Here is a 24,755-nt window from a genome sequence, read left to right on the forward strand (position 1 = left end):
AAAAAATTGTAATGGGAACTTGCTAAACACTGTAGTGAATCTCTTCTTAGATTAGCCATCAATGCTCACCTCACTATAATGATATGCTTTCATCAAACACAAGTTATTCAGCTCAATAAAGGGACAACAGGATGAAATTCTATGGCCTGTGTTATACAGGAGGGCAGACTGGATATTCTAAAGGTCCTTTCTGGCCTTAAAATCTATGAACTGCAGGAAACTGCAGTTGATTTGCTTTCCTAATCTTAGTCCTGGTCTACACTGGGCGGGGGAAAGGGTGGTGTAGATTTAAATTACGCAACTTCTGCTAGCTGAAGTCAGAGTATTTAGATCTACTTACCGCAGTGTCTTCACTGTGGTAGGTTGACTGCTGATGCTCCCCCGCCGATTCTGCCTAAGCTTCTCACTCTGGTGGAGTACCGGAGTCGACGGGAGAGCACTCGGCAGTCGATTTATTGCGTCTTCACTGGATGCAATAAATCAACCCCCACTGGATCGATCGCTCCGGAGGTAAATGTAGACATGCCCTTAATCTCCATGTCTAAGGAAGACAAAGATCCCAGTAGAGCACTCAAGATCATTTCCAACATGTCCTGTAGGGATCTGTGTCAGTTAACACAATAAATGTAAGGTAGGTTAAGAAGATCAGAATGTTCCCTGAGTAAATATTTTCTTTAGAAAAGCCCTCAGATTGTTGACATCTATTTAGTTTTCGTTCACTTTGACAGTCTGTTTTAAGGTTGTGAGCTTTTAAATGTTTAGAGCTTTCCGGAGGTTAAAAGGCTGAGTTGCAGAGAAGACAAATTAATCAAATGTTCCTGCAGAAACCACTGTGAGAAGAAGAAAAATAAAACAAATTAACAAAACAAACAAACAAAACTAATAGGAGGAAAAAAATCAACAATTTTTATGACAATTTCTCCCAGATTAGTCTTCTACATTTAACAAATCTGATTCCCCCTCTGCAAGACTGTGATTTTGCTTTATATACTTACAGTTATGCACATTTAAAGCCTTGATTTAAGAAAGAGTGGGTGAGTCAGTGCTGGCTTTACATTTCAAAGGTTTAAGTAGGAGTTTTATCAGATGTATGGTGAACATACGACAGAAAGAGATACTGGCTATATGGAGTCATCTCAAAAGGCAAGTAAGTTATACATTAAAAAAAATGTTGCCATATTATTTCAGGGAGTCCAAGAAGGGCATAATAATGTGGTGCATGGGTCTTGCTCACATTCTAAGCACTTTGTAAAAAAATTGAACACAATCTGACTATCCAAAAGGAGGTGAGGCTAAGGCTAAATCCCTTAAACAGTATGGTACTCTCTGAGTTGTGTTTAAAACAGGGAGCAAGTTATACCTGTTCAAAGCAGCTTCTGCTACTCCACATATGTAATCACAGCTGATATCGGTACTGGTATGATATCTTTGGGGTACATTCAGTAAGTACCAGTGACTACTGTACAATAATAAACAAATAAATATGGGTATCATTGATACCGTACTGACAATAAGTACTGAGTGGAACAAGTGTGTATTGGATGGGTGCTGTTTGGTGTTCAAATCTGTGTAATGGAGTTTTAGGAGAATATTTCCATTATACATTTGCTATAGTACAGATATACTCTCTTTTCTTTCATGCAGTCCTTGATTTTTTTAAATTGAATTCAGCCATGCACCACATTTCTACCAGGATATGAACATGTGAAAAGACACCATTCCAGAGTTGACAAGCATGTACGAGAACAGCAGGAAAACAGGATAGTATATGCATCATTCTTAAGCAGGTTACATAGGGCCATTTATTAAAGGAAGTTAGGAGCGTAAATATGCAAATATGTGCTCATTAGAATTTTCAAAAGCATCAGGGTTCCTAACTCCCCCTGATTTCAACTGAAGTTAGTCACCTATGTAAAGATGGGCAACATTTTTTGACCGAATTCTTCTCTTTTTTTGGCAAAAATTGCAGATTTAGGTCAACCAAAAATTTAATGAATGTGTGTCAAATTTGCTGAATTGGCCAACCTGTTCACCCACCAGAATAAATAAATAAACAAACAAACAATTCTAAAAAAAAAAAAAATGTGCTATTTCAACATTTTATAAAGAAAATGTTTTGTTTTTTCCTATTCAAAATGACTTCGTTTCAAAATTTCCTTTCCCTTTATTTAAATACATATATATTTTAAAACCTCAAAGTCAAAATAAAGCATTTCATTTCAGATCTAACAAAATATTTAGTTCGATCCAGAATGATTTTTTTCAACTTAGTCATTTGCCAGTAATTGCAAAAAAAAAAAAAAAAAAAGTTAATTACAGGTCAACCTGAAACATTTCTTTTTCTGGAACTCTCAGCAAACCAAACAATCACTTCACACAGCTCTAAGTGTTGCGGGGAGGATAGCTCAGTGGTTTGAGCATTGGCCTGCAAAACCCAAGGTTGTGAGTTTAGTCCTTGAGGGAGCCATTTCAGGATCTGGGGCAAAAATTGGGGATTGGCCCTACTTTGAGCAGGGGGTTGGATTAGATGACTTCCTGAGGTCCCTTCTAACCCTGATATTCTATGATAAGCCTCAGTGCTTTTGAAAATCCCACAAGGTGTGTATAGGCATCTGGCCCTTATATTGTCTAAACATATCAGCTCAACATTTTTTTGAAATATACCTCTTATATAGCTCAGCTGTTATGAGGTATTGTCTCTCTTAGGCTTCAGAACTGCATTCCCATTATCCACTCATATATATTCATACTATTAGTCCACTTGGGTCAGCCAATGCCATCAGCTCTCAATGTCTTTGTGCTGTGTATTACAGAGATCTTTCACATCTAAGCTGGTGATAGACAACCTGCTGTACTTTTGCGCTCCAAAAGCCTTAAATGAAAGTACTTGCACGGTGTTTAGAGAAACGCGACCTTTTCCTTTTCTGGAACATAAAACCACACCACTGACTGCTGCTCGCAAAACACATGGGCACTCTAAGATATAAGAGCATGAGAACAGAGTTAAGTTTGAACTGTAGACATTGTTTGTATTTTCTGACTTCTGAGTCTTTTGTTCTTAGCCATCCCATTTTATTAACCCCAGTTTAATGGATTCTAAATCGCATAAGAATGAAGATGTTGACTTATTGGCAATTCTACGATTAGACTTCTCCTTTTTGCTTATATGCAGTGATCTAACATTTCTTTCTAAAAGAATATTGACTTTTTAAATATATCTTTTCCTCACTACAATATTTCCTACACCCTGGACATAGCATGTAAATTAGTATATCAATGATTGGGACCTCAGGTAATTCTGAAGCATCTCAATTAAGAATTAATAATTTTACCTTTTCTGCAATATTTATGGCACAGTGCTGCAAATAACAGTAAAGAACAAGCATTTCCAATTAAAAAATGCTAATAAATATCTCCTTCATTTTTAATTTCATTTTTTTCTTTGTAGCTTTTCAATACTAGCACTGTAGCTGTTAAGAAATAGCCAAAAAATGGTGTTAGATAAAGACCTTAGCCTCTATGCTATGGCTTTTTATTTTTTTTGGTAACACTCTGGGGGGGCACTGTAAATGATAAATGATCATTATCTGCTATTACAGATGGCAAAATGAATATAGGTATAAATACATAAAAAGGACATTATAGCTGAAATGTTGACCCTTAACTCTAGTGTGCTAGTGGGTGCCATATATATAATAATTGAGAGTGAGAAAACAATACCACGTAGAAAATTTCAGATACCGAAATCTGCCAGAAACTAATAATAGAGATCAAATTCATCCAGTGACTTAAAAAACTAAAGGACTAGTGGGGAAGCCGGGGGTGGGGGTGATCATTAGAATTATTCTGCCTCCAGAGGTAAAGTCTCTTGTTGAAGACCTGCAGTCAAGCAAGAAACAGAAGAAAAAGTTCAGGTAATAAGTACAGCTGCATAATAAATTGTCAGTACTAGAAAGAATAATTTACCATTAATTGTAATTAATGGACTTAATAATTCATGACTTCAAAATCCATTAGTCTTGATTTGTTTTTGTTTTCCTTAGTAGTGGTGATTCAAGAAAAAATGTTATGATAGTTTAGATCAAGATAATTAAGGTGGTGTATTTATTATTATATATACACAAGGAATGATAATACATTAACAAGTGGGATAGTAATGGATTGGTGTTAGGTTGATGTAAATGCAGGGTACATCCAATGATGTCCGGGGACTTACTCTTCTTGTAAACGAGCGTAACTGGAGTCTGAAACTGTCTCGATTATTATTATTTATTACAGTAGGATTAAAAAACATTAGGTGACAGTGAGAATTAGAAATGACAAAAGACCAAGAAAGAGGTTTTATTGTATCAAAAATTGTTTTTCTATCTCTAGTTATAAGTGAAAATAAACGTTGTGCCCATTGTATTTTGGTTGTATGGTTCTGGAAAATTGAAGGTCAAAGGATAAATTTAGCTTCCTCTGTCTCTTACATTATTTGACTAATTACTGGTGCCGGAACTTGCCCCTCCCTCAACTTATCCCCTGCAGATTTTTTTCCATCCAGCAGAATAATAGATTCTGCCGGGGAGGTGCTGCTATTATACCTTTCACTAGAGGTTGCTGTGTTGTTAGAAGAGCGGGCAGCTGGCTTACTACCAGAGCAGCCACCTTCAGAGAAAGAGGGGGTACTTTGGCGCCCCCCCCGCAACTTCTACAAAGGTGTTGGTGCCCTAGGCTATAATAGATATAACCAATAGTGAAGTACCAGACTGAAGAAAGACCAATTAATATACTGCGGGGGGCAGGGGGGGAATCCTTCCAGAACTCTGCTTCACTGGCACTTTGGCTGCCAAGAAGAAGGCAAATTTTTGTCACAATAGATCTCAGAAATCAGCAAGTTGAATTGCCAAGAACGTGAAGGTGGACAGAGCATCAATATTAGATTAACTTGGTTGAGGTGGTTTTCTGGTAGATGGAGAAGCTGCATGTAAGTTAGCTGTTCACAAAATATTTGAAGGACAGGAATGTACTACCAAGCTAAAAACCAACATTAATATCAAATTATAAAACAAGCATGAAGGATCCCATAATTAGTGGTGAATGGAGCAGGCAGTATTCCATCAAGTTTGGAGCAGGCAGTATTCAAAAGTAATTTTCAAATCATGAATCGTCTACTGACAGTGAATTGTATGCTGGAGAATACAAGACTCTGTGTATAGTTTCCCCAGACCATGAAGGAACCTTGGACTTTTAGATGGAAAATAAATTAATATTGAAAGTGTTGGATGATTGGGTGGGTTGGGGGACACAAATATCTTGCATCTCCATCAGAGGAATAGCAGTTACATTTATGATTAACTAGAAGGGTGAACAGAATAGGACAAATGAAGCATTTAAATGTGTTTTAGTTTTATCATTTTACACAGAAGGAAACTGAAATTCAGAAGAGTTACTTGACTAAATTCCCGCGGCCACACAGCAACTCAGTGGCAGAACTGAGATCTAAACTTCTGAGTTCCAGCCTTGTGTTCATTCCACTGAACAACATTACCTCCATGCGACATTAAAGGTCACATTTTAGAATTAACTGTATCAATAGTGCTAGATATTCTTACTTTCATTATGCTTTTGAAAGGGTTTACTGCAATAAAGGATCAGACACATTGCCTTTAACACCAGAAGGGACCATCATGATCATCTAGTCTGACCTCCTGCACATTACAGGCCACAGTACCTCACCCACCCACTCCTATAGTAGGCCCATAGCTCTGGTTGAGTTACTGAAGTCCTCAAATCTTGACATGAAGACTTCACATTACAGAGAATCCACCATTTACTCTAGTTTAAATTTGCAATGACCCAGACCCCGTGCTTCAAAGGAAGGCAGAAGCCACCCAGGATCTCTGACAATCTGACCTGGGTTAAAATTCCTTCTTAACTCCAAATATGGTCATCAGTTAGACCCTGGGCATGTGGGCAAAACCCATCTGCCAAACACCTGGGAAAGGATTCTCTGTAGCAACTAAGAGCCCTCCTCCTCTAATGTCCCCTCTCCAGCTATTGGGGATAATAGTGCTAATAGTGGTCATGGATGGGCTGTATGTCTTTAGTCCAATCATACCAACCCTATTATAAACTTATCAAGCTTAGTCTTAAAACAAGTTAGGTTTTTCTTGTCTTCTTCTAGAGTTTCACTCCTTTGATAGGTAGGAACCTTCACCTAATTTCAGTTTGGTGGCTGAACAAAACAAATGGAAAAAAAAATCATTTCAGGTCAAACTGAAACAAAAATGTTTCAATTTTTTCAGCAAAACTAAATGTCAGAACAGTTTTGTTTTGATTTTGAGTTTTTAAAAAGCATTTTAATATTTATGTTTTTGATAAAATGAGGGAACTTCCAAAATGAGACACCTTTCCAGAAATGCTTTTTCACCCTGACCTGGGCCAAATGGGAATAGGAGTATGCTTACTTGTGAAAATAAACAAAATGGCTCCCAAAACAGGCACACATGCTGCAAATGCAAAATTCACTTGTATTCTGACTGGCAGTAACCCTGTTCATAGCCATTCCCCATATAGATTATCTCTGCTAACATCAGGAATAATACTTTTGGGAGCTTGTGTATATGGCCATTGCTGGATCAGAGAACATACAAGCACATACATGGGGACCATATAGCTCAGGCCCTTTGAATCATAACCCAGAACACTTATCATGGGGGGTTCCCCATCATCTTGCCACAGTTTTTGGACAGAGATAGCATTGTGTCTATACTTTCCAAACATGCTTACTAACTATATAAAAAACATACAAGGTCTAGCTAACTCTACACACTGGTACTCTGCTAGGATCTGGTGGCTTCTGAAATAGAAGACATGGAGGATCACTAGAAGGCTCCTGTAATGGGGCAGTCACCCTCCTCCGGCTCAGAAGGGGTTAAAAGTCAGCACTTGGAGAGGGCTGGGGTGGAGAGCCAATCAAAAAAGGCTGGGAGGCAGACAATCAGGGCCAGGCTGGGCCCTATAAAAGGGCTGCAGGGCCAGAAGGCAGTCAGTCTCTCTCCAGCTTTGGAGGCAGATGGACCTGGCTGCCTGAAGGACCAAAGGGTACCTTGGACAGCATAGTGCTGGGGAAGGGCAGGAGGAGCTGAGGGAGCTCCAGCCTGGCAAACCCCCAGGCAGAGGCCTTGCTGTCAGGGCTGGAAGAGGTATTAGGGCTGTGGGGAGGCAGCCAGGGAAGGAAGAGGCAGCAGGTCCAAACCCCCTGGCCGATGCTGAGTGGTCACTTCAAACTGCAGTTTGCCCTTGTGGTAAGGGGCTAGATGAAGACTGGCAGTGGGTCACTGAGGTGAGCTTGGCTTAGGAGATTGGGGTTCCGCGGGGAGGGGAAGACCCCGAGTGTGGGAGCATTGCTGTGGGGCAGTACCCAGGAGAAGGGGCACCATGGGCTGGGAGGGATGCAGGGCCTGAAGTACAGAAGTGGAGACCAGGAAGCAGGCACTGGTAGGGAGACACCAGCCAGCAGGAGTTCCAATGTGCAACAAATGGGTTGGACAATTTCTAGCTCACACTCCTGATTCAGGGAATGGATATTTTCGCTGATGCTCCGCACATTAACTGCTAGAGACAACAGATCCTTAGCATTACATCACCAGTTACAAGCTCCAGGGGGATCATCTCCATCTCCCTGCTTGAGGTGGATCACTTGATTCTTGTCACACTTCTGACCAAACATCTCCTGCAGAGGAATGGAAGCCTCAGCTGCTCTCCAAGTAATAAAGCGGAATGATTGGAAGCTTGAGCCCTTTAATTATTATGCCCTTTGGAACTTAATTCTTTCGTGAGTCGGTATTTGATGCAGACATTATAGGAGCTTTCAAATCTCAGCTTTGTCTCATTTGTTTAACCAGGCATGGTCTTAATTATCTAAGCTGTAAATTTAATTTTATTGTGAAATGCCCTGAGATGCACAGCATGAAAGATGCGACGAAAGTACAGTGTGATCGACTGGCTGTTAGGCTATCTGTGCCTTCATTTCATGATGAGATGGAACTTTCCTATTGGTGCAGATTATGGTGTTACAAACACATTGAATTGAGGCCCAGTGTGATAAGACTTATCCCCCCAAATAAAATATTTTTTGTCTTCTTTTCTAATTTAGTAACTTATGGATGCGTGACTCCGCAGTCTGTGCTGTAGAATATGAATAAAAGTAGTAGCTGTGGCCAGTGGCCCTAGGTTCTCTGGAGCTTTCAGACAAACTATAGATTTATGTTCACAGACTTGCACGCATTTATATACTGTGCTTTTTTATTTTGGAAGAAAAGATCGAGACTTTGCTGTCTGTGAAGTGCAATACATTTTAAAATTGTCCTCATTGTTCTTAGACTAAAATAAGTAATTGTTTAGGGCAGGGAAGATTTGTAATGTCATTTAAATCTGTAGAAACCAGATAAAAAGCTGCCTTGTGCAAAAAATAGTGATTGAAGACATGGAAAGTCCATGCTAATGAGTTACCAGAAAAGCCAATGGAGAAATGCAAACCTTCTCAAACGGCCCAGATAATGCAGATTCTATTTATGTATGTTAGGCCCATAACAGAAACACTGATCCTACTATAGACTGCAACAGCAGTCATTTAACCTATAGTTTGGGTCGAAGAAGGTCTGCTGGAACTGCTGTCCTCGCAAATGAATTCTCTCTTTTTTGATAAAACTAGGCCACTCGCTCGGTCTAAGCCTCTACTGTGAGAGAACAAAGTACTGTTGAGTATTTATTGCAATTACTAATGTAAATAGTGCAAAGTTGATGAGCCAAATGCTGAGTTTTACTTCTGTCATCCTGTAATAGTTCACAAGAGAGGAGAAATGCATTTCAAATCATGTTGGTACAAAGGTAAGGGGGGCAGGGCGGGGCAAAAGGAGATTTTGTCTTGAAAGATCCCCAAGGAAGTAATTATAAGGCTCTGGTACGGATAAGGAAAACAGGAGGACATCTTCAGCTCAGGCCTTGCTAAACCTTTGAGTTAACAGATTGACTGCAGAGGCATTTTTCCACAGAGCCCTGCCTCTGGCCTTGGTGTCTGCTGAAGACTTTCCTTATTCATGAATAGTGATTGCTCAGATAAAACAAACCAGTAACTGGGTAGGAAATATTTAAATAATCATTTCTGGATAACAAAGTATGAGTGAATACACTTAATAGTTTTTCTTTTTTTTTGTCTTCTTTTACCCCCTCCCCCCAATGGTCCCTACTTTCTCATCATCTTTTTGCCAGCTAACTCCCACCCCAGAAGATACAGTTTTTAAAAGTTTAGCAATTCACCTATTGTTTAATATGCAATACCATTTTTAAAAGCCTGCCATGGTCTCCTGCCTGTTATCAATGGTTTCAGTCAATCTATAGCAAGATCCACTCCAACTAATCTTTTTCATAATCTTGATCACAATAATGAGGGGACAGGCCTTTTCTGCACACTAACTGCAATTTTTACATGAGTTTAAGAAGCAGTGTGTTTTGCAATAATCCGGTGCATGGAAGCAGAGCCCTGGATAAGAGTGAGCTGGTCTTCATCAGCAAAAAAGAGTATAACCTCCTGCAGAACCACAAATAATAAAAGCAATCATTTTACTTTGTAATAAAATTAATCAGTTTACAGCCACTGCTATCAGATCATCCAGAAGAGACTTGGTCCAAAAGTGCTGTAGGTTACAATCCTGCACAACAAAAGAGGGCATAGCACATTAATTGTGGGCACTGATAAAATCTTGCTTGCTTCTTCCAGATGCTTCCCTTGCTACTGACATTACCTCAGTTTTAATTCAGTTAAGACTCCTTCAGCTAGCTCTCAGCCATTCCCCAGTCTCACTTAGAGTAACTTGTTTAGCTACATTGGAGGGGTCAGATTAGAATCATATATATACACACTCAGGACTGGCTAAATGCCACAGTCAGGCCCAGAGTGAATTGCATATAGACGCACACTGGCTGTGTAAGCAGCATAGTTATGATGAAATACTAAAATAGCTGGATAGATCACGGAGTTCTCTAATAGCTCTTAGAGGGTTTTCAGCTAAAGTTCTGGTCTTGATGCTATACTTTTCTGTTTCATATAGCAGAAAGGAGCTTAGGTTATAAGTCGTTCTTCTGCTCAATTTATCAACTTCTGCCAGGACTAGATTGCTGAAAACATTTGCAAAGTTTTCAGTGCATCTGGTCTTAGTTTTGCGTTTGCAATGGTACCCAAACCAAGTGAGGTTTGCATGATTTTGTCTTTCATTATATTTCATGGTGCTCTAACTGTAAATTGTTGTGTGCACATTTGTTTTTTCCTACTTAGATAACTATATTTCCATACAGATAACATTTGACCTCTCTCTCAATATAATTAGACACAGACTCATACACACTATAGCTTCTACTCTACAAGTGGATACAGGTCAGTGACGCTGACTCTCAGAGCCCAAGCTCTAGAGTCCTCTCTGCGAGGTGGGAGGGTCCCAGAGCTTGGGCTGCAGCCCAGGCCCCAATGTCTACACCACAGTTAAATAGCCTGAGCCCTGTGAGCCTGAGTCAGCCAGTTGTGAGGTTTTATTAGCAGGACAGACATACACAATGAGGCTCCATGCAGGAGCAGAGATCTGCCCATGAAGATGAACATGCAGGATCGGGACATATACTTACTGGTCCCTTGGAACATGTATACAGCAAGTTACACAAAATATATTTGTTGCCATTGTAAATTTTAGTATGGAATATTTTCTGATGACATTACTAGCCACAGGGAAGAAAAATAAATAAAACCCTCCAGCATTCAGTCAAAGCCTCTTCAAAAAGCTGTTCCCAGTGTAACAGATCTTCTACAATGGAAAAGCAGCTTACTTTACTTTTCAGTACCATGAAAGGCAACCTTGAAATGCAAGACTATTAATATTTCAAAGTGTTCTGGTGACACAATAAATCATGAAGGTGAAGCGTGTATTGTCTGTGATATTACCAGAAACTCAAGAAGTATTTATAGCCTTGTTCACACTTGACTATTTTTTATCATATAGAATACATTGATCCAAACGTAAATGGAAACGATAAAAAGCTATAAAATGCGAAACAAGGAAATATTCTCCCTTGTCTCTTTACCTTCTTCCTGACACAGTCAGTCATCCTCTTTTCCTGTTCTCTGCTCATTTCTCTTTTTTTGTACTCTCCCTTCACTACATCTTTTTATGTCCTTATTTACAGCTCTTCATTCCTCCTTTGTGTTCCTGTCTGAAGTTTCATCATTCTGATTAGCGAGGAGTATCTGAAATGGTGCAGATTGGTTGGTTTTGTTCTGAAAATCAACCAATAATTCAGATGCTTGCATGAAGATTAGCTGCCCTTTCAAGCTTTCTGAGCTCTCTCCTCCCACAATCTCCTCTCTCTCTCTCTCTCTCAGTTATCAGATGGCAGAATTTGGTCCTAAAAGTTGAGCAGATCTGGGTGAAGCAGTACTGGCTGAGGCTGGAATTTTCAAAAGCACTTAAGGGACTTAGGAACACACTTCCAATTGCCTGTCAATCGGATCTGTGCTTCTAAGTCGCTTGGATGCCTCTGAAAATCCCATCCTTGGAGACCATTTCAAATAAAACTTTTAGAAATGTGCAAGTGTTTTTAAAATTTATTTAAAATCCTTCCCTCTTCCCCCTGGAGTTATTGTTAAGGGATTACACTTTATCTTTTCTCTGATGTATTGATTGAACTATCCCCACATCTAATGCAGTATAATTATTTAGTCCAGTTCCCAGTATTAGCTGGAAGAGGAGTGATGGACACCCATTGGCAAGGAAAATCAAACACTACAAATCCAAAGGAGTCCTTGAAATCCCAGATTTTCAGCAGGAAGATGAAGGCTTTTATGAGTGTATTGCAGGAAACATTCGAGGAAGAAACATTGCAAGAGGTCAACTAATAATCTATGGTGAGCAAATGGAATTGTTTTTACATTAGAGTATGTTAGCATTTGAAAATAGTCTGTACAAGACTAAGATAATGAAGTCCGTTAGCCCCTTGCCAGGAGATATCAGTGAAGAATACAGTTTCAGGTTAAGCTGATTAATAAAAGGATTGGAGGTTTGAAATGACCTCTGAATTACAATTTAAACTTCAGCGAGTACAAGATATTGTGTATTAGTATCAGATTGAAAAATGTGGGCTGTGCCATGCTGCAGCTATGAAAGTTAATATAAGGCAGAAAGAAATCTCATGTATTTACATGAAACATTAAGGGATGGACAGAGAATTTACTCTCAGCCCATATCATGGGGGCAGCATGTAGCTGTGATGTCCCATGAACATAGGGAAGGAACTGTGACCCTCTGATCTATACCAGTAGCAGATTCCTTCACCTACCATCCCGGTTTAGCTGTGTTGACCAATGTGTTGTAGAAGGGAGTCATTCTCCAACTACCCCCTTGCCCACCTGCACAGAAGTGTAGAGTAGCAGCCTTATGAAACCAATCACCACTCCTATTCTATGACCCATGATGCATGTAGCCCTCACAGGAAAATCAGGGGGCATCTTATCACCTTTGTTCTCATGCATGGGTACACAGGACAAACCCACATTCTTTCCCTAAATAGCAAAGTATGGCACTCTTCTTTATAGGCCGGAAATAATTGAAAAGTAAGGACAGTAAAGAAAAAAACAGGACAATGAGAAAGGATCGTTCCAAACTAAGCTCTCTGATCCTGCAGGTGGCTCTATGTTAGCAGACACTTTCTTTCTTTTGGAAACTTTCATTCTAATGTACAGAGTCTGGTTTAGCTGACAGGCTAACAGTCTCCCGGTTAACGTCAAAGCACAGGTTTATGCCAGGAATAGAACAATTTGCTGCTGCTTTAATTGTTGTTGATGGTGATGCTTTGGTTGGGGTTGCTTTGTTCTCATTGTCTAGTTGTTTTCATGGAATGTGAATCAAACGGTTGGATTACATTTAGCAGATTACCTTGCCAGGACTAATAACTACAAATTTAATTATACAATTATGAATGGAGTAAATGCAATTAAGATTGCAAGCTTATTAATTGTGCTTTGCAGTTTCATTCATAATTGTTGGTAGGCCATGAAATGTATATAAATAGCACAGATATTTTCACAAGCATTTTTCATGATTTTATAAGCAGGCTGGCATGATTTGTGTGATTTACTTCCTCATGCTTAATTCCCACACTGTTGCAGAATGTTCTGTCCATTCCCTCTACCCTGTGTCTGTCTGGTCTATTTAGACTAAGTTCTTGGGGACAGGAACTGTCTGTGACCTTGTGTTTGTACAGTGCCTAGCACAACGGGCTCCATTCTTGGTTAGTCCTCCGGCACTGCTGTAATAAATATGATTCACAATTAACAGTAAGCATGGTCACCTTTTACCATCTTGTTCTTTTATTACAAATGCACATTCCCAGTGCAGGGACTGGACTCTAAGAGTGGTTTGCATCCAGGGATGAACAATTTGGGGACACAGAGTCAGGATTCAACCAATAACTAGCTGTGTATCAGGAATAACACTGAAGGATATTTTGTCAAAGTATCATGTTCTGATCATCCCCTGAAAATACAGTGATCTTTGTTAATTAAGGCAGGACTGCGACTGGCCCTTACAATGGAGAGTGAGATGGTATGTGCACAAAGAGCCTCTCTATGTTTTGAACACGCTGCCCAAGAGTCTCTTACAGGAGAACGCAGTGATGGCTCCCTGTGTATGCCTCTCAGGGATGCCTATCAGCTCAAAGAAGGCAAACAGTAGCAAGGAATAGGAGGGATTGTGCGCCTGCTCTCCTCTGTGCTAGTCTCTGGAGCAGGATCAACCCACCAGGGAGAGCAGATGTCATCATCCTGTCACAGTCCCCTGGTTCACTGAAGAGTTTACAGAGGGATATCTCCCAGTGCACCCCCCAAGGATGTAGTTTGTTATTTATTATTACTTAGGGTGATCAGATGTCCCGATTTTATAAGGACAGTCCCAATAGTTGGGGCTTTTTTTTTTATATGGGCTATTATTATCCCCCACCCCCATCTGGATTTTTCACGCTTGCTATCTGGTCCCCTTATTATTACCTGTATTATTACTGTAGTGCTTAGGAGCCCCAGTCATATTCCAGGATCCTATTGTGCTAGCCGCTGTACAAACATAGAACAAATAGATGGTCCCTACCCAGAGAGTTTATGATCCAAGCGTAAGACAAAAGACAACAGATGGATACAGACAGACCGGAGCGTACAAGGAATCAATGAGACAATATTGGTCCATGTGAAAGGCTGTAAACTGAGCAAACCAAAAGCCTAGCTTCTATTTACAATGTTTTGCACTTTTTGTCTTGTTAATACAGCACTCCCTGAATGGGATAAAAAAATTCAAAATGCCTATCTGTCTCTCTATGACAGCTTGTTTTGGGAATGTAAAGCAAGTGGAAAACCAAGTCCTTCCTACAGTTGGTTAAAAAATGGCCAACCCCTTATGCCAGAGGTAAGATACAACATTTTTTACATAGTTTAGCAGATGGGTTTGACTTTGGCTTTTCTAAAAAAAAAAACAAAAAAACACCTGATCATTTTGTGAGTATTGTTCCCCCTTCTTAAGTGGAATTATCCAGTCTGTCTTTGAAGAAGGAGATGTTATTTACAGCCTGCCATTTTCTAATGGTATTCTTTTAATAAAAGAGGGATAAAATACTGTAAAGTCTCACTAATATTTTCCACCGTAGTTACAGTACATTGTAAATGGAATACTTCAGGCAACAAAATGTAGAATGTTATTGCTCAATGGACTAAATGGATAGTTTGCAGGTGAATGTACAGTGAGTGTAATAAAATATTCACTCTTTCACAGCACTATGCTTGCTGAAACTATCGTAGAAAGCTGCTTTCCACCCTAAGATTTATTCTATAGTATAGGTCCACTGTTTAACAAACTACTTCTTTCTGACCACACAGCTGGTCATCTCTACGTTATTTCTGCTTGTGTGCATGTGATGCTGTACCCTTCATTTTGTCTGAATAACTCAAAAAATGAGTCAGATGAAACATGGGAGGGGGGGATTCAGCTTCTGCGTGAACTGCTTGTATTACTTTTTAAAAGGGTTTTTCAATTCATAAACTGTCTGCTATAAAAAAAGAAGAAGAAGAAGAAGAAGAAGAAAAAATACATTGAGAGGATAGCAAACACCCTGCAGGTAGAACTAACTATGCAGAAGATATCTGTAGTCAGACTCTCGATGAAAAAAGTGGATAAGTAATGTGATGTTGTTAATTAGTTAGCAATATACCAACTACATAACCCCAGGCTATGCTCTCATCAAATTTTCAAGGTTGGATTGGGTCAGTACGTGGTTGGGAGACCTCCAAGGGGAAGAAAAAAAAAAACAGGATGCTGAAGAATTTGTTTTTGCTGACTCAATAGGTGGCACTCCTTCCTATGCATCGAAGTAGTAACAAGAGGACATCGAATAATCTCTGCAACTAGCATTATCTTTTACTATTAGGAAGTTACATGAAATGCATTGACTAGTTCACAAACGTATATTTTATTTTAGATGCATACAGTATTTCAGCTGAGGATTCTATTACATACTGTAACGCTGTATGGTGCACTCTAAATTCTATGGAGACAGTGTAGCCCGTCTCAAGAATATAATAATAAAACAAATCTGTTGCTTCCAGACCTGCATTCAATGATGGGATTTATATTCTGTTGTTGTGGGTTTCTTTCTCACTGATTCATTTTGGAGAGAGTACTCTCTCTTGCTTTCTGGTATTCTACTTTACAGTGTGGCTTTTACTGTCCCTGGAGGATAGTGATAGTAAGACTTGAAATATTTGATTTTAAGTTATGTTAGTAGTATGGCGCCAGTTTTATTGTGTGCTGAGGAAAAGGGAAGAAAAAAAAAATTGTTTAAAGCATAGAAACAAAAATGTGGGCCAAATTTATCAAGTGTGTGTGTGGTCTTTTTATTTGTTTTGTTGTTGTTGTTTTTTACTTCAGCAGCACTACACTGTTGATTAAATTGGCCTAGTAAAAGCTGAAATTCAAGCTAAGCATATCCAGCCTCCACTAGATGATCTGTGCTGCCTGCCTGTTGGTTTCCAGGTGAAGTTTAAGGTTAAGACTGTCATGTAAAGCCCTAATTGACTTGGGACCTACCTACCTAGAATACTTAATATTTTACCCTTTGATAACAAGGATACCAAACTGTAGTTATGGATCAAATTGCAAATTGTTGGACAGTAACTATGTGTTTTCACAAATTAAGTATATCATTAAATGATCCAAAGTTGGAGGACTAAATGTGCTTATCAATGGAAAAAAGTCCAAAATTTTATTCTGATTGTGAGGATCTGGTTGTTTTCACATGACTCATGCCTTAAATGTTTTAGGCAATATTATCTAAACTGCTGGACACCTGAAATATTTAACTGATGACTGAGGTCAGGCTTAAGGAGAGTTTATTTATTTAACTAACAATAAGAAATAACGTTGTGTGCTGTTTTGTAGCCGTGTTGTTCCCAGGATATTAGAGAGACAAGGTGGGTGAGGCAATATCTTTTCTTGGACCAGCTTCTGTGGATGAGAGAGAGACAAGTTTGCAAAGACAGTCGTGATGCTGTTGTAATCTAGCCTAGCTGTATTCTCTGTCTTAGTCTCTTCAGCTGCTTCTCTATGTGGGAATATGTGAGTGTTAGGTGGGGCAAAAGATCTATCTGGCTTTAAGATTAAATTTGATAAGTTTATGAAGGAGATGGTATGATGGGATAACATGAGTTTGGTAATTAATTGATCTTTAAATATTCATGGTAAATAGGCCTAATGGCCTGTGATGGGATGTTAGATGGGGTGGGATTTGAGTTACCCAGGAAAGAATTTTCTGAAGTATCTGGCTGGTGAATCTTGCCCATATGCTCAGGGTTTAGCTGATCGCCATATTTGGGGTTGGGAAAGAATTTTCCTCTAGGGCAGATTGGAAGAGGCTCTGGAGGTTTTTCGCCTTCGTCTGTAGCATGGGGCACGGGTCACTTGCTGGAGGATTCTCTGCTCCTTGAAGTCTTTAATCCATGATTTGAGGACTTCAATAAGCTCAGACATAGGTGAGAGGTTTGTCACAGGAGTGGGTGGGTGAGATTCTGTGGCCTGCGTTGTGCAGGAGGTCAGACTAGATGATCATAATGGTCCCTTCTGACCTTAGTATCTATGAATCTATAAGTGGCACAGCATAGTGTCCTGCAGGTTGTGTGGTATATTTATGATTTGTAATAAGGTAGCCTTTGATCATAATCCTTAAATCATTAAGGGAAAGTCTAGAGAACATACAGGCAGAGTGAATATTGGCAAACATCATATTAGTTCCATGATTTAAAGAAAATGAGAGGGAAGGTTTATTTGGAGGGAATTAGATAAACAGCAAGGGAAGTGGAGAAAGCATTGAAGAGAGGAAGGTGAAGAGAGGGGAGGAGAGAAGAGAAGGAGAAATGAAGGGAGTATTATGGGCAGGTGGAGTGAGGCTGAGGTAAGTGACTGTTAAGGAGGGTGAGTGACTGTTAGAGAGGGTGTGTGAGGGGTTGGAGCAAACAGCCAACCAACAGAGAGGAGAGAATGTCCAAAGTAAAAACTGAGAAACAGTCTGTTGACATCATAAATGTCCAAAGGCCCCTAATGCAGCTTCTTCTTCTGTATCTGCTCCTGCCTGCTGAGTTTCTGGCTATGCTCTGGATCTTTTCTCTTCCCCAAATCTACATGGATGGAGGGGAAGGGTGGAGTACATGGGGAGGGGTCTCCCTTCAGATTCCTGTCTCTCAGGTGCTGAAGGGGGTAAACCCCTCGGGGCCTCATTTTTCACCTCCTCTCATGGTGCCTCTGTCCCTGATGCAGCTGCTTTGGTCTCCACTTCGTGTTAAGCATAAGCCTTTAGCTTGCAATGCAGAAATGCCTTTAAACAATGAGACTTCAGCATGTGCCCATAGTTAAACATATGTTTAAGTGCTTGGATGAACTGGGGCCTTAAAGCTAGAGCTGGCCGAATAACAAATTCTTTGGTTTGCTGGCAATTTTAATAAATTGCCAAAGAATTCATTTTGGGTCAAGCTAAAAACAATTATTTAAAAATGTTTGGCAAATGAAAAATTGAAATCAAAACATTTGACCCCTGACTAATTTTTTCAAACTTTTTTATAGGTTTCAGAGTAGCAGCCGTGTTAGTCTATATTCGCAAAAAGAAAAGGAGTACTTGTGGCACCTTAGAGACTAACAAATTTATTTGAGCCTAAGCTTTTGTGAGCTACCTCCGACTTCATCGGATGCATCTGATGCTGTAGCTCATGAAAGCTTATGCTCAAATAAATTTGTTAGTCTCTAAGGTGCCACAAGTACTCCTTTTCTTTTTGCAAACTTTTTTATGTGTGTATTTATTAAAATAAATTAAAGAAAGTTTCTAAAATAAAGGTAATTTAAAATAGAAAAATAAAATATTTTTCTTTTAAAGTTTTTTTAACTGAAACAATTAAATCAAAATCTAGACAAATTTGCAAAATATGTTGGTGTTGCTGAATCTGAATTTTTCTCCCCAAAAAATTTTCATGAGAAAAATTTTGCTTAACTCCTCTTATATCATTACAGCCATCATGTAACCTTTATTCTAAGGTATATATCTGAGCTAAGCTACTTGGCTTCTTTATTTTATTTTTTTTTAATTTTCATAGTGTTTTAATAAGCATTCAAAAGTACAAAATCTCAGCTTCTGACTCATGACCACCAGCTTTTATGTTCACTTCTTGAGACAAAATGTTTGCTTGTTTTTCCTTTATTAGGAGAGAATTCAAATAGAAAATGGAACTCTTACCATAACTATGCTGAATGTATCAGATTCTGGCCTCTATCAGTGTGTTGCGGAAAACAAATACAATACAATTTACGCCAATGCTGAGTTAAGAGTGATAGGTAAGTAAATGAGTCAGCTAGAATGTAAAACTAATTTCGAAATTCTGAAAGTGAGAAATGAAGAGAGCTGACTGAATACTTCAAACACAGCTTTTGTGGACTATTTGAATTCCACAAGGCTGTTTAGTTCAGCTATGTTTGTATCCCTTACTGTTCGCAAACATTTGGGCAAACGTGTTTTGTTTGCATGACTGTTTGGGGGAAAGGATGTTCTTTATCAGTATTTTCATGTGAGCAGCATTTCTGTGGGTGAACAAGGGTGCTTATTGTGTGTTATTCCTTACTTACTGGAATTAGTATTTGTTATTCTTCAATTTAAAAACATCAGTCATCATTTCAAGCGAGCAAAAAATGTCATGTGATTTAAGCAAACAGCACAATTAGTGCATATAATCTCAATATGAATCTCAACAACACCCACAGGCTGAAATTTGTTCACATGTGATGAAATTCATCCCTGTACAGAGAGTCATTTTGCAGCCTATACAACAATCAGGACCCACTTCAGCCATCAAAACACGACCTCCACTTGCACTAAATGTTGCGTAGGTCTTGTGCTGCTCCTCGCAGCAAGATTGAATTTCACCCACAAATTATTTGACAAATACCAATGAATAATGAATGGATTTCATACATCAAGATCAGATCATGAACAGAAAAAAAAAAGCTAATTGAAAAATGTATTTGCAATGAATAATCTACACTCTAGCAATGAATACAATGGACTAGATTCAGGCTTAATGCAGTTAATTCTGCTCAAGCTTTTGGTATGTCTACACTGCAGCTGGGCATATGGATTTGTAGTTCCTGTAGACATATCTGCTTTAGCTTTTAATCCAGCTAGCTTGCTAAAAATAAATTGAAGATGCAATGGTGTGGTCTTTAGCATGGGCTACACAAGCCTACCTGACCCTGTCTAGGTACACACTCACTGTGCAGCCTGTTAGAGCTCTGCTAAATCACCTCATTCCTGATCTAAAATAAACATTCCTTCCAGTCCTCAGACTGTCCTAAGCAAAGCCTACCACAGAAAGTTGGGCTATTCTCATCCTTTTAGAAAAAAGAAAAGGAGTACTTGTGGCACCTTAGAGACTAACAAATTTATTTAATGCTCAAATAAATTTGTTAGTCTCTAAGGTGCCACAAGTACTCATTTTCTTTTTGCGAATACAGACTAACACGGCTGCTACTCTGAAACCTGTCAGCTGGTAAAGTTCATGAAACCCATCTAATCCTTTTGTTTCCAGGTGGACAAAATTCACAAAAGGCAATATAAATAGAAGACCTCTAAACAGGTTTAAGTTCCTAGAGTTCAAATAAAAAATTTGAATTCAAATCTGCAAAGGCAAAAAGGCAATTGGATTCACCCACTATGTTCAGCAGAGAGAAAAATTCAGAAAATTAATTTACTTTGTCAGCTATATCATGAGTTTCTTCATTTTTTCCTTTCCTTTTCTTTTTTGAAGCTTCAGCCCCGGATTTTTCCAAAAATCCTGTGAAACAAATGTCAGTTGCTCAAGTTGGGGGTGAAGTTACCATTGAATGTAAACCAAATGCTTCTCCCAGGGCAGTTATCAACTGGAAAAAGGGCACCAATGTTCTGCGACAAAACAAAAGGTACTTTGGTAAACTGATTGCTGAGCTCTTTGGGTTTTTTGTTTGTTTTTGTTTTTTTTCTGGTATCTGAACATTAGTAAGTATCACATTTGACAGCTCATTGCTAGAATACTCTAATGCTGCAGGCCTATTCATCATGAACTCTAGCCATACCATTCTAGATAAAAAGCTGATTGACAACAAAGCTGGGTTAAATATATTTGGGTAACTGTAAATTCTGTCTGTGGGACACATGCTTTGCTTTCTTGAACAGCTATAGCATTGCAATATTCTCTGGGCCATCTCTTCTTACTCCATGCAAAGCCTGATTGAATCAGCTTCATGGTAGGGAGATCAGTGGAGGTTTGAGTGGATGAAATCTACCTCGTGGCTCCAGATCAACTGCACAGTAGCTGTATAGGCTGTACTGTGACCCATGGCTACATCATTCACTGTCTGTGCCTTTAATACTTAAGCAAGGAGATTTTGCCAATGGATCAGCAAAGCAGTAGAGTCACTTGCCATGTGCTGGCCCTTCTGCAGGAGTCCTCCACCTCAAACTCCTTTGTTTACCTTGAGCCACCCATGTTCATGCCTGCCTGACACCCTGAGTCCTAGCTTGGCTGACCAGCCTGTGCTGCAACAGCTAAACTGCTATTTTTAGCACACTAGCTTGAGCAGGTTTAGCATGAGTCTGACTACCTGCTCTGGGAATCATACCTCCCAGCTGCAGTGTAGACATACCCTAAGATTTTAAGGAGAGATCTACCTAAGATTTTCAATCACCCATACAGGGAAACATCTATCTATCTATTTCAGGGTTAATGAATCCTGTTATCTATACTTAAATTTCCATAACACTCTTTTAAATTATAATTCATTGGCATTACACCAACCAAATGTACAATGTGGAGATTTCAGAGTAACAGCTGTGTTAGTCTGTATTCACAAAAAGAAAAGGAGGACTTGTGGCACCTTAGAGACTAACCAATTTATTTGAGCATGAGCTTTCGTGAGCTACAGCTCACTTCATCGGATGCATACTGTGGAAATTGCAGAAGACATTATATACACAGACACAATGAAACAATACCTCCTCCCACCCCACTCTCCTGCTGGTAATAGCTTATCTAAAGTGATCATCAAGTTGGGCCATTTCCAGCACAAATCCAGGTTTTCTCACCCTCCGCCCCCCCACAGACAAACTCACTCTCTTGCTGGTAATAGCCCATCCAAAGTGACCACTGTCTTTACAATGTGTATGATAATCAAGGTGGGCCATTTCCTGCAGAAATCCAGGTTCTCTCACCCCCTCACCCCCCTCCAAAAACCACACACACAAACTCACTCTCCTGCTGGTAATGTGGAGATGTGTCTCCATATTCAATATTGCAATTGTGTATAATGGCATTAAATATAGGAACAGAGGGCCTGATTCTCCATTTGTTTGCACTTTGTGTACTCATTTACACCTGTACAAAGTGAGTGTAAAACACCACCAAATCAAAAAGAGAGCACTTTGCATCTACTTTGCACAGATGCAAATCATTACACAAGATAAAGTCAGTAGAGAACATGGCCCAGAGACTGTAATATAAGATGCTATTATACAACAGAAGTTCCTAATTATTTTTCCTCTGAGACAATAGCAAAAAAGCAATCTTTAAATTATGGGGAAAACATTCAGCTATTACTTACCATACTATCGTTTTAATTAGTGTTTAGCCGGATCTTTCAGATGGTTGAACATAGTGTATAATCTAAAAGTAACTAAGTCCCTGGCCAAAATGCTACTTCTATAATATGCAGAGAATGATTGGGCTTCCTTATGTACAGTAATAAGGAGATAAAGACAGCCTAAACTTTATAGCACCAAGGTCTGCACTGGCAATGAGGGTCCCATCTGATTTGCATGTGCATGAGCATGTTATATATATAAGTCCAAGTAAATATTATGGCTGTGTGCATGTATGTTTAATTTTATATATCTATATCATTATTAACTATTTATATACACAATGTATACAATATATATAATGTTAATAATGATATAGATATAGATATATAAAATTAAACATACATGCACACAGCCATAATATTTACTTAGACTTATATGTTCCCTGATAATGTTAAATTATTAATAATAATTATAATAATCTTGCATTTATGGGCATCCATCCTGAACAGCTCCAGGCACTTTCACTAAAATAAGCCAAAGAAGTATAATTTCCATTAAAAAGGCAATAGTTGGGTGTTTGAATTCACCAGCCCCCCCATTCCTCGCATGCAGTTAAAGCATATCATTTGGACATAAGGTAACATAGTAACCAACAATCGATTGTAAATTGCTCCTTCTCTTGATTGTTAAATGATAAAGTAGCTGTTGCCACAATTTCAAAGATGATAGAGATAGTTCTCTGTAGTAGAACTCTTCCAGAAGTACCATAGCATGTGAGGTAGCATACAGAAAATGAAGTAAGGACTTGTCAGAGTTTTTTTTTTTTTTCTCACCTAGCAAAATCATATGTATCTTTACTTATAAAAAAAGGGGGGAAACATCCCCTCTAGCTTTTTATATGTATATTTTAATTCTAGCAGGACACAAAAATCTGAACTACTTTAACTAAAGGTTACCTGAGTTTCTTTTCCTATTTTATTGTGCAGCATTTATAATCTCCACGGACCCCTTTTCTAACCTTTCTGAAAAGCTGGTCATCATATTATCTGAGAAAAAATATCATTCACAGTTCTGACAGAAATGTGATGATGGACAAGTTGCTAAATAAGTCAAACCACATAGCTCCTTTAGGATGATCTAGACAAATTAAATCCTTTGTTAAGGAGATGGGGCTACCAAACCTTTGGAGAATATTTTGCCTTAAAGGAGAAAAGACACTCATTTTCCCCTCATTGTGTGCTTGCTCATGATTTGATCTATTTCTGATGGCTATGCATAGTATTATCATGTCCAGCTACTCCTTTTTTAATATCACATGATCTGAAAATGTTACCTCTTATGTATTTTATCTCCTACATATAAAAACAAAGAGATTATTAGGCAGAACTGACTAATCAACTGAGACCCACCTTCTTGTTCTGTCTATAAGAGTATTTTCAAACCTTGATTATAGATGTTTGCTCAAACTGTGAATAATGAGGAAATGGGGCGGGGGAAAGAGTGATTTGTACCTCAGATAAAGCAAGTTTTGAACTCTAGACTTTGATCCTGCACAAGTCATTAGGAGCTTTGCCATTGACCTCAAGGGTGCAGGATCAGGACCTAATGAAAACTTTGCTATATATTACAAGTTATTTTCAGCTAAAACAAGTTGGTAGATGGGAATCTTATCCCAGTTGGTCATCTGTGAGAGATGCTGTTTCCTGAATACAAGGGTAAGGGATCTCAAAATGCTGTAAACACATACATACATGTCAGGTTTCAGAGTAACAGCTGTGTTAGTCTGTATTTGCAAAAAGAAAAGGAGTACTTGTGGCACCTTAGAGACTAACCAATTTACTTGAGCATAAGTTTTCGTGAGCTACAGCTCACTTCATCGGATGCATACTTGCATCACTTTAGATCTAAAGTTCTAAGTGAGCTGTAGCTCACGAAAGCTTATGCTCAAATAAATTGGTTAGTCTCTAAGGTGCCACAAGTACTCCTTTTCTTTATACATACATGTGCAAATCACCTACCCTCTTACAGGAAGCCTGCTGAGGTAAAGCATAGAAATCATTTAATAAGGCAAGAGGAAGGATTATATTAATTGTACAGCTGTTTCAATGCATTAATAATCAGTAATAAAGCTATTCATAATTTTAAAACTCCAGATTTGTTTATGATATTTTATTTTTTTAGGAAACAATGCAACTGGACAAAAAATTGGTCTAGCAATCTACAAAGGGAAGCATTATTTTACAATATCTGTTCCCAGTCTGACTCGTAAGCTAAAATTTTATTCCAGTTCCATCACTACAGACATGAGGGACATTATCTATCCAAAATCGAAGCTCCAATACTTGATGGACTTTCACCATTATTTTATATAAGGTTTTCAGTATTTACCATGCACATTATTGCCATTTATCAGAGGAGGAATATGAGGAAATCCTTTAAAAGAAGAATTAGATGCTGGCTTTTAATAACCTATCTAAAGAAAACTTAGACAACTGAACAGATGTTGTCATTGCAGACTTTTATTGCTGCCTAATAAA

The 24,755-nt window shown here is 38.8% G+C and overlaps 1 protein-coding gene across 5 annotated transcripts in view; it reads left to right on the forward strand.

Moving 5' to 3' along the window:
• The window catches only part of CNTN6 (contactin 6), a 221,216-nt gene that overhangs the window by 141,557 nt on the left and 54,904 nt on the right, over positions 1-24,755 (forward strand). For all 5 annotated transcript variants that reach the window (XM_043550995.1, XM_043550994.1, XM_043550997.1 and 2 more), the window contains 4 exons: positions 11,754-11,938; positions 14,347-14,483; positions 18,815-18,944; positions 20,411-20,561. In XM_043550995.1, the coding sequence (XP_043406930.1) occupies positions 11,754-11,938; positions 14,347-14,483; positions 18,815-18,944; positions 20,411-20,561 (603 nt within the window). The remainder of the gene's footprint in view (positions 1-11,753; positions 11,939-14,346; positions 14,484-18,814; positions 18,945-20,410; positions 20,562-24,755) is intronic.

The sequence above is a fragment of the Chelonia mydas genome, chromosome 7 (genome assembly GCF_015237465.2).
Source record: "Chelonia mydas isolate rCheMyd1 chromosome 7, rCheMyd1.pri.v2, whole genome shotgun sequence".
In the NCBI taxonomy this organism is placed as follows: Eukaryota; Metazoa; Chordata; order Testudines; family Cheloniidae; genus Chelonia; species Chelonia mydas.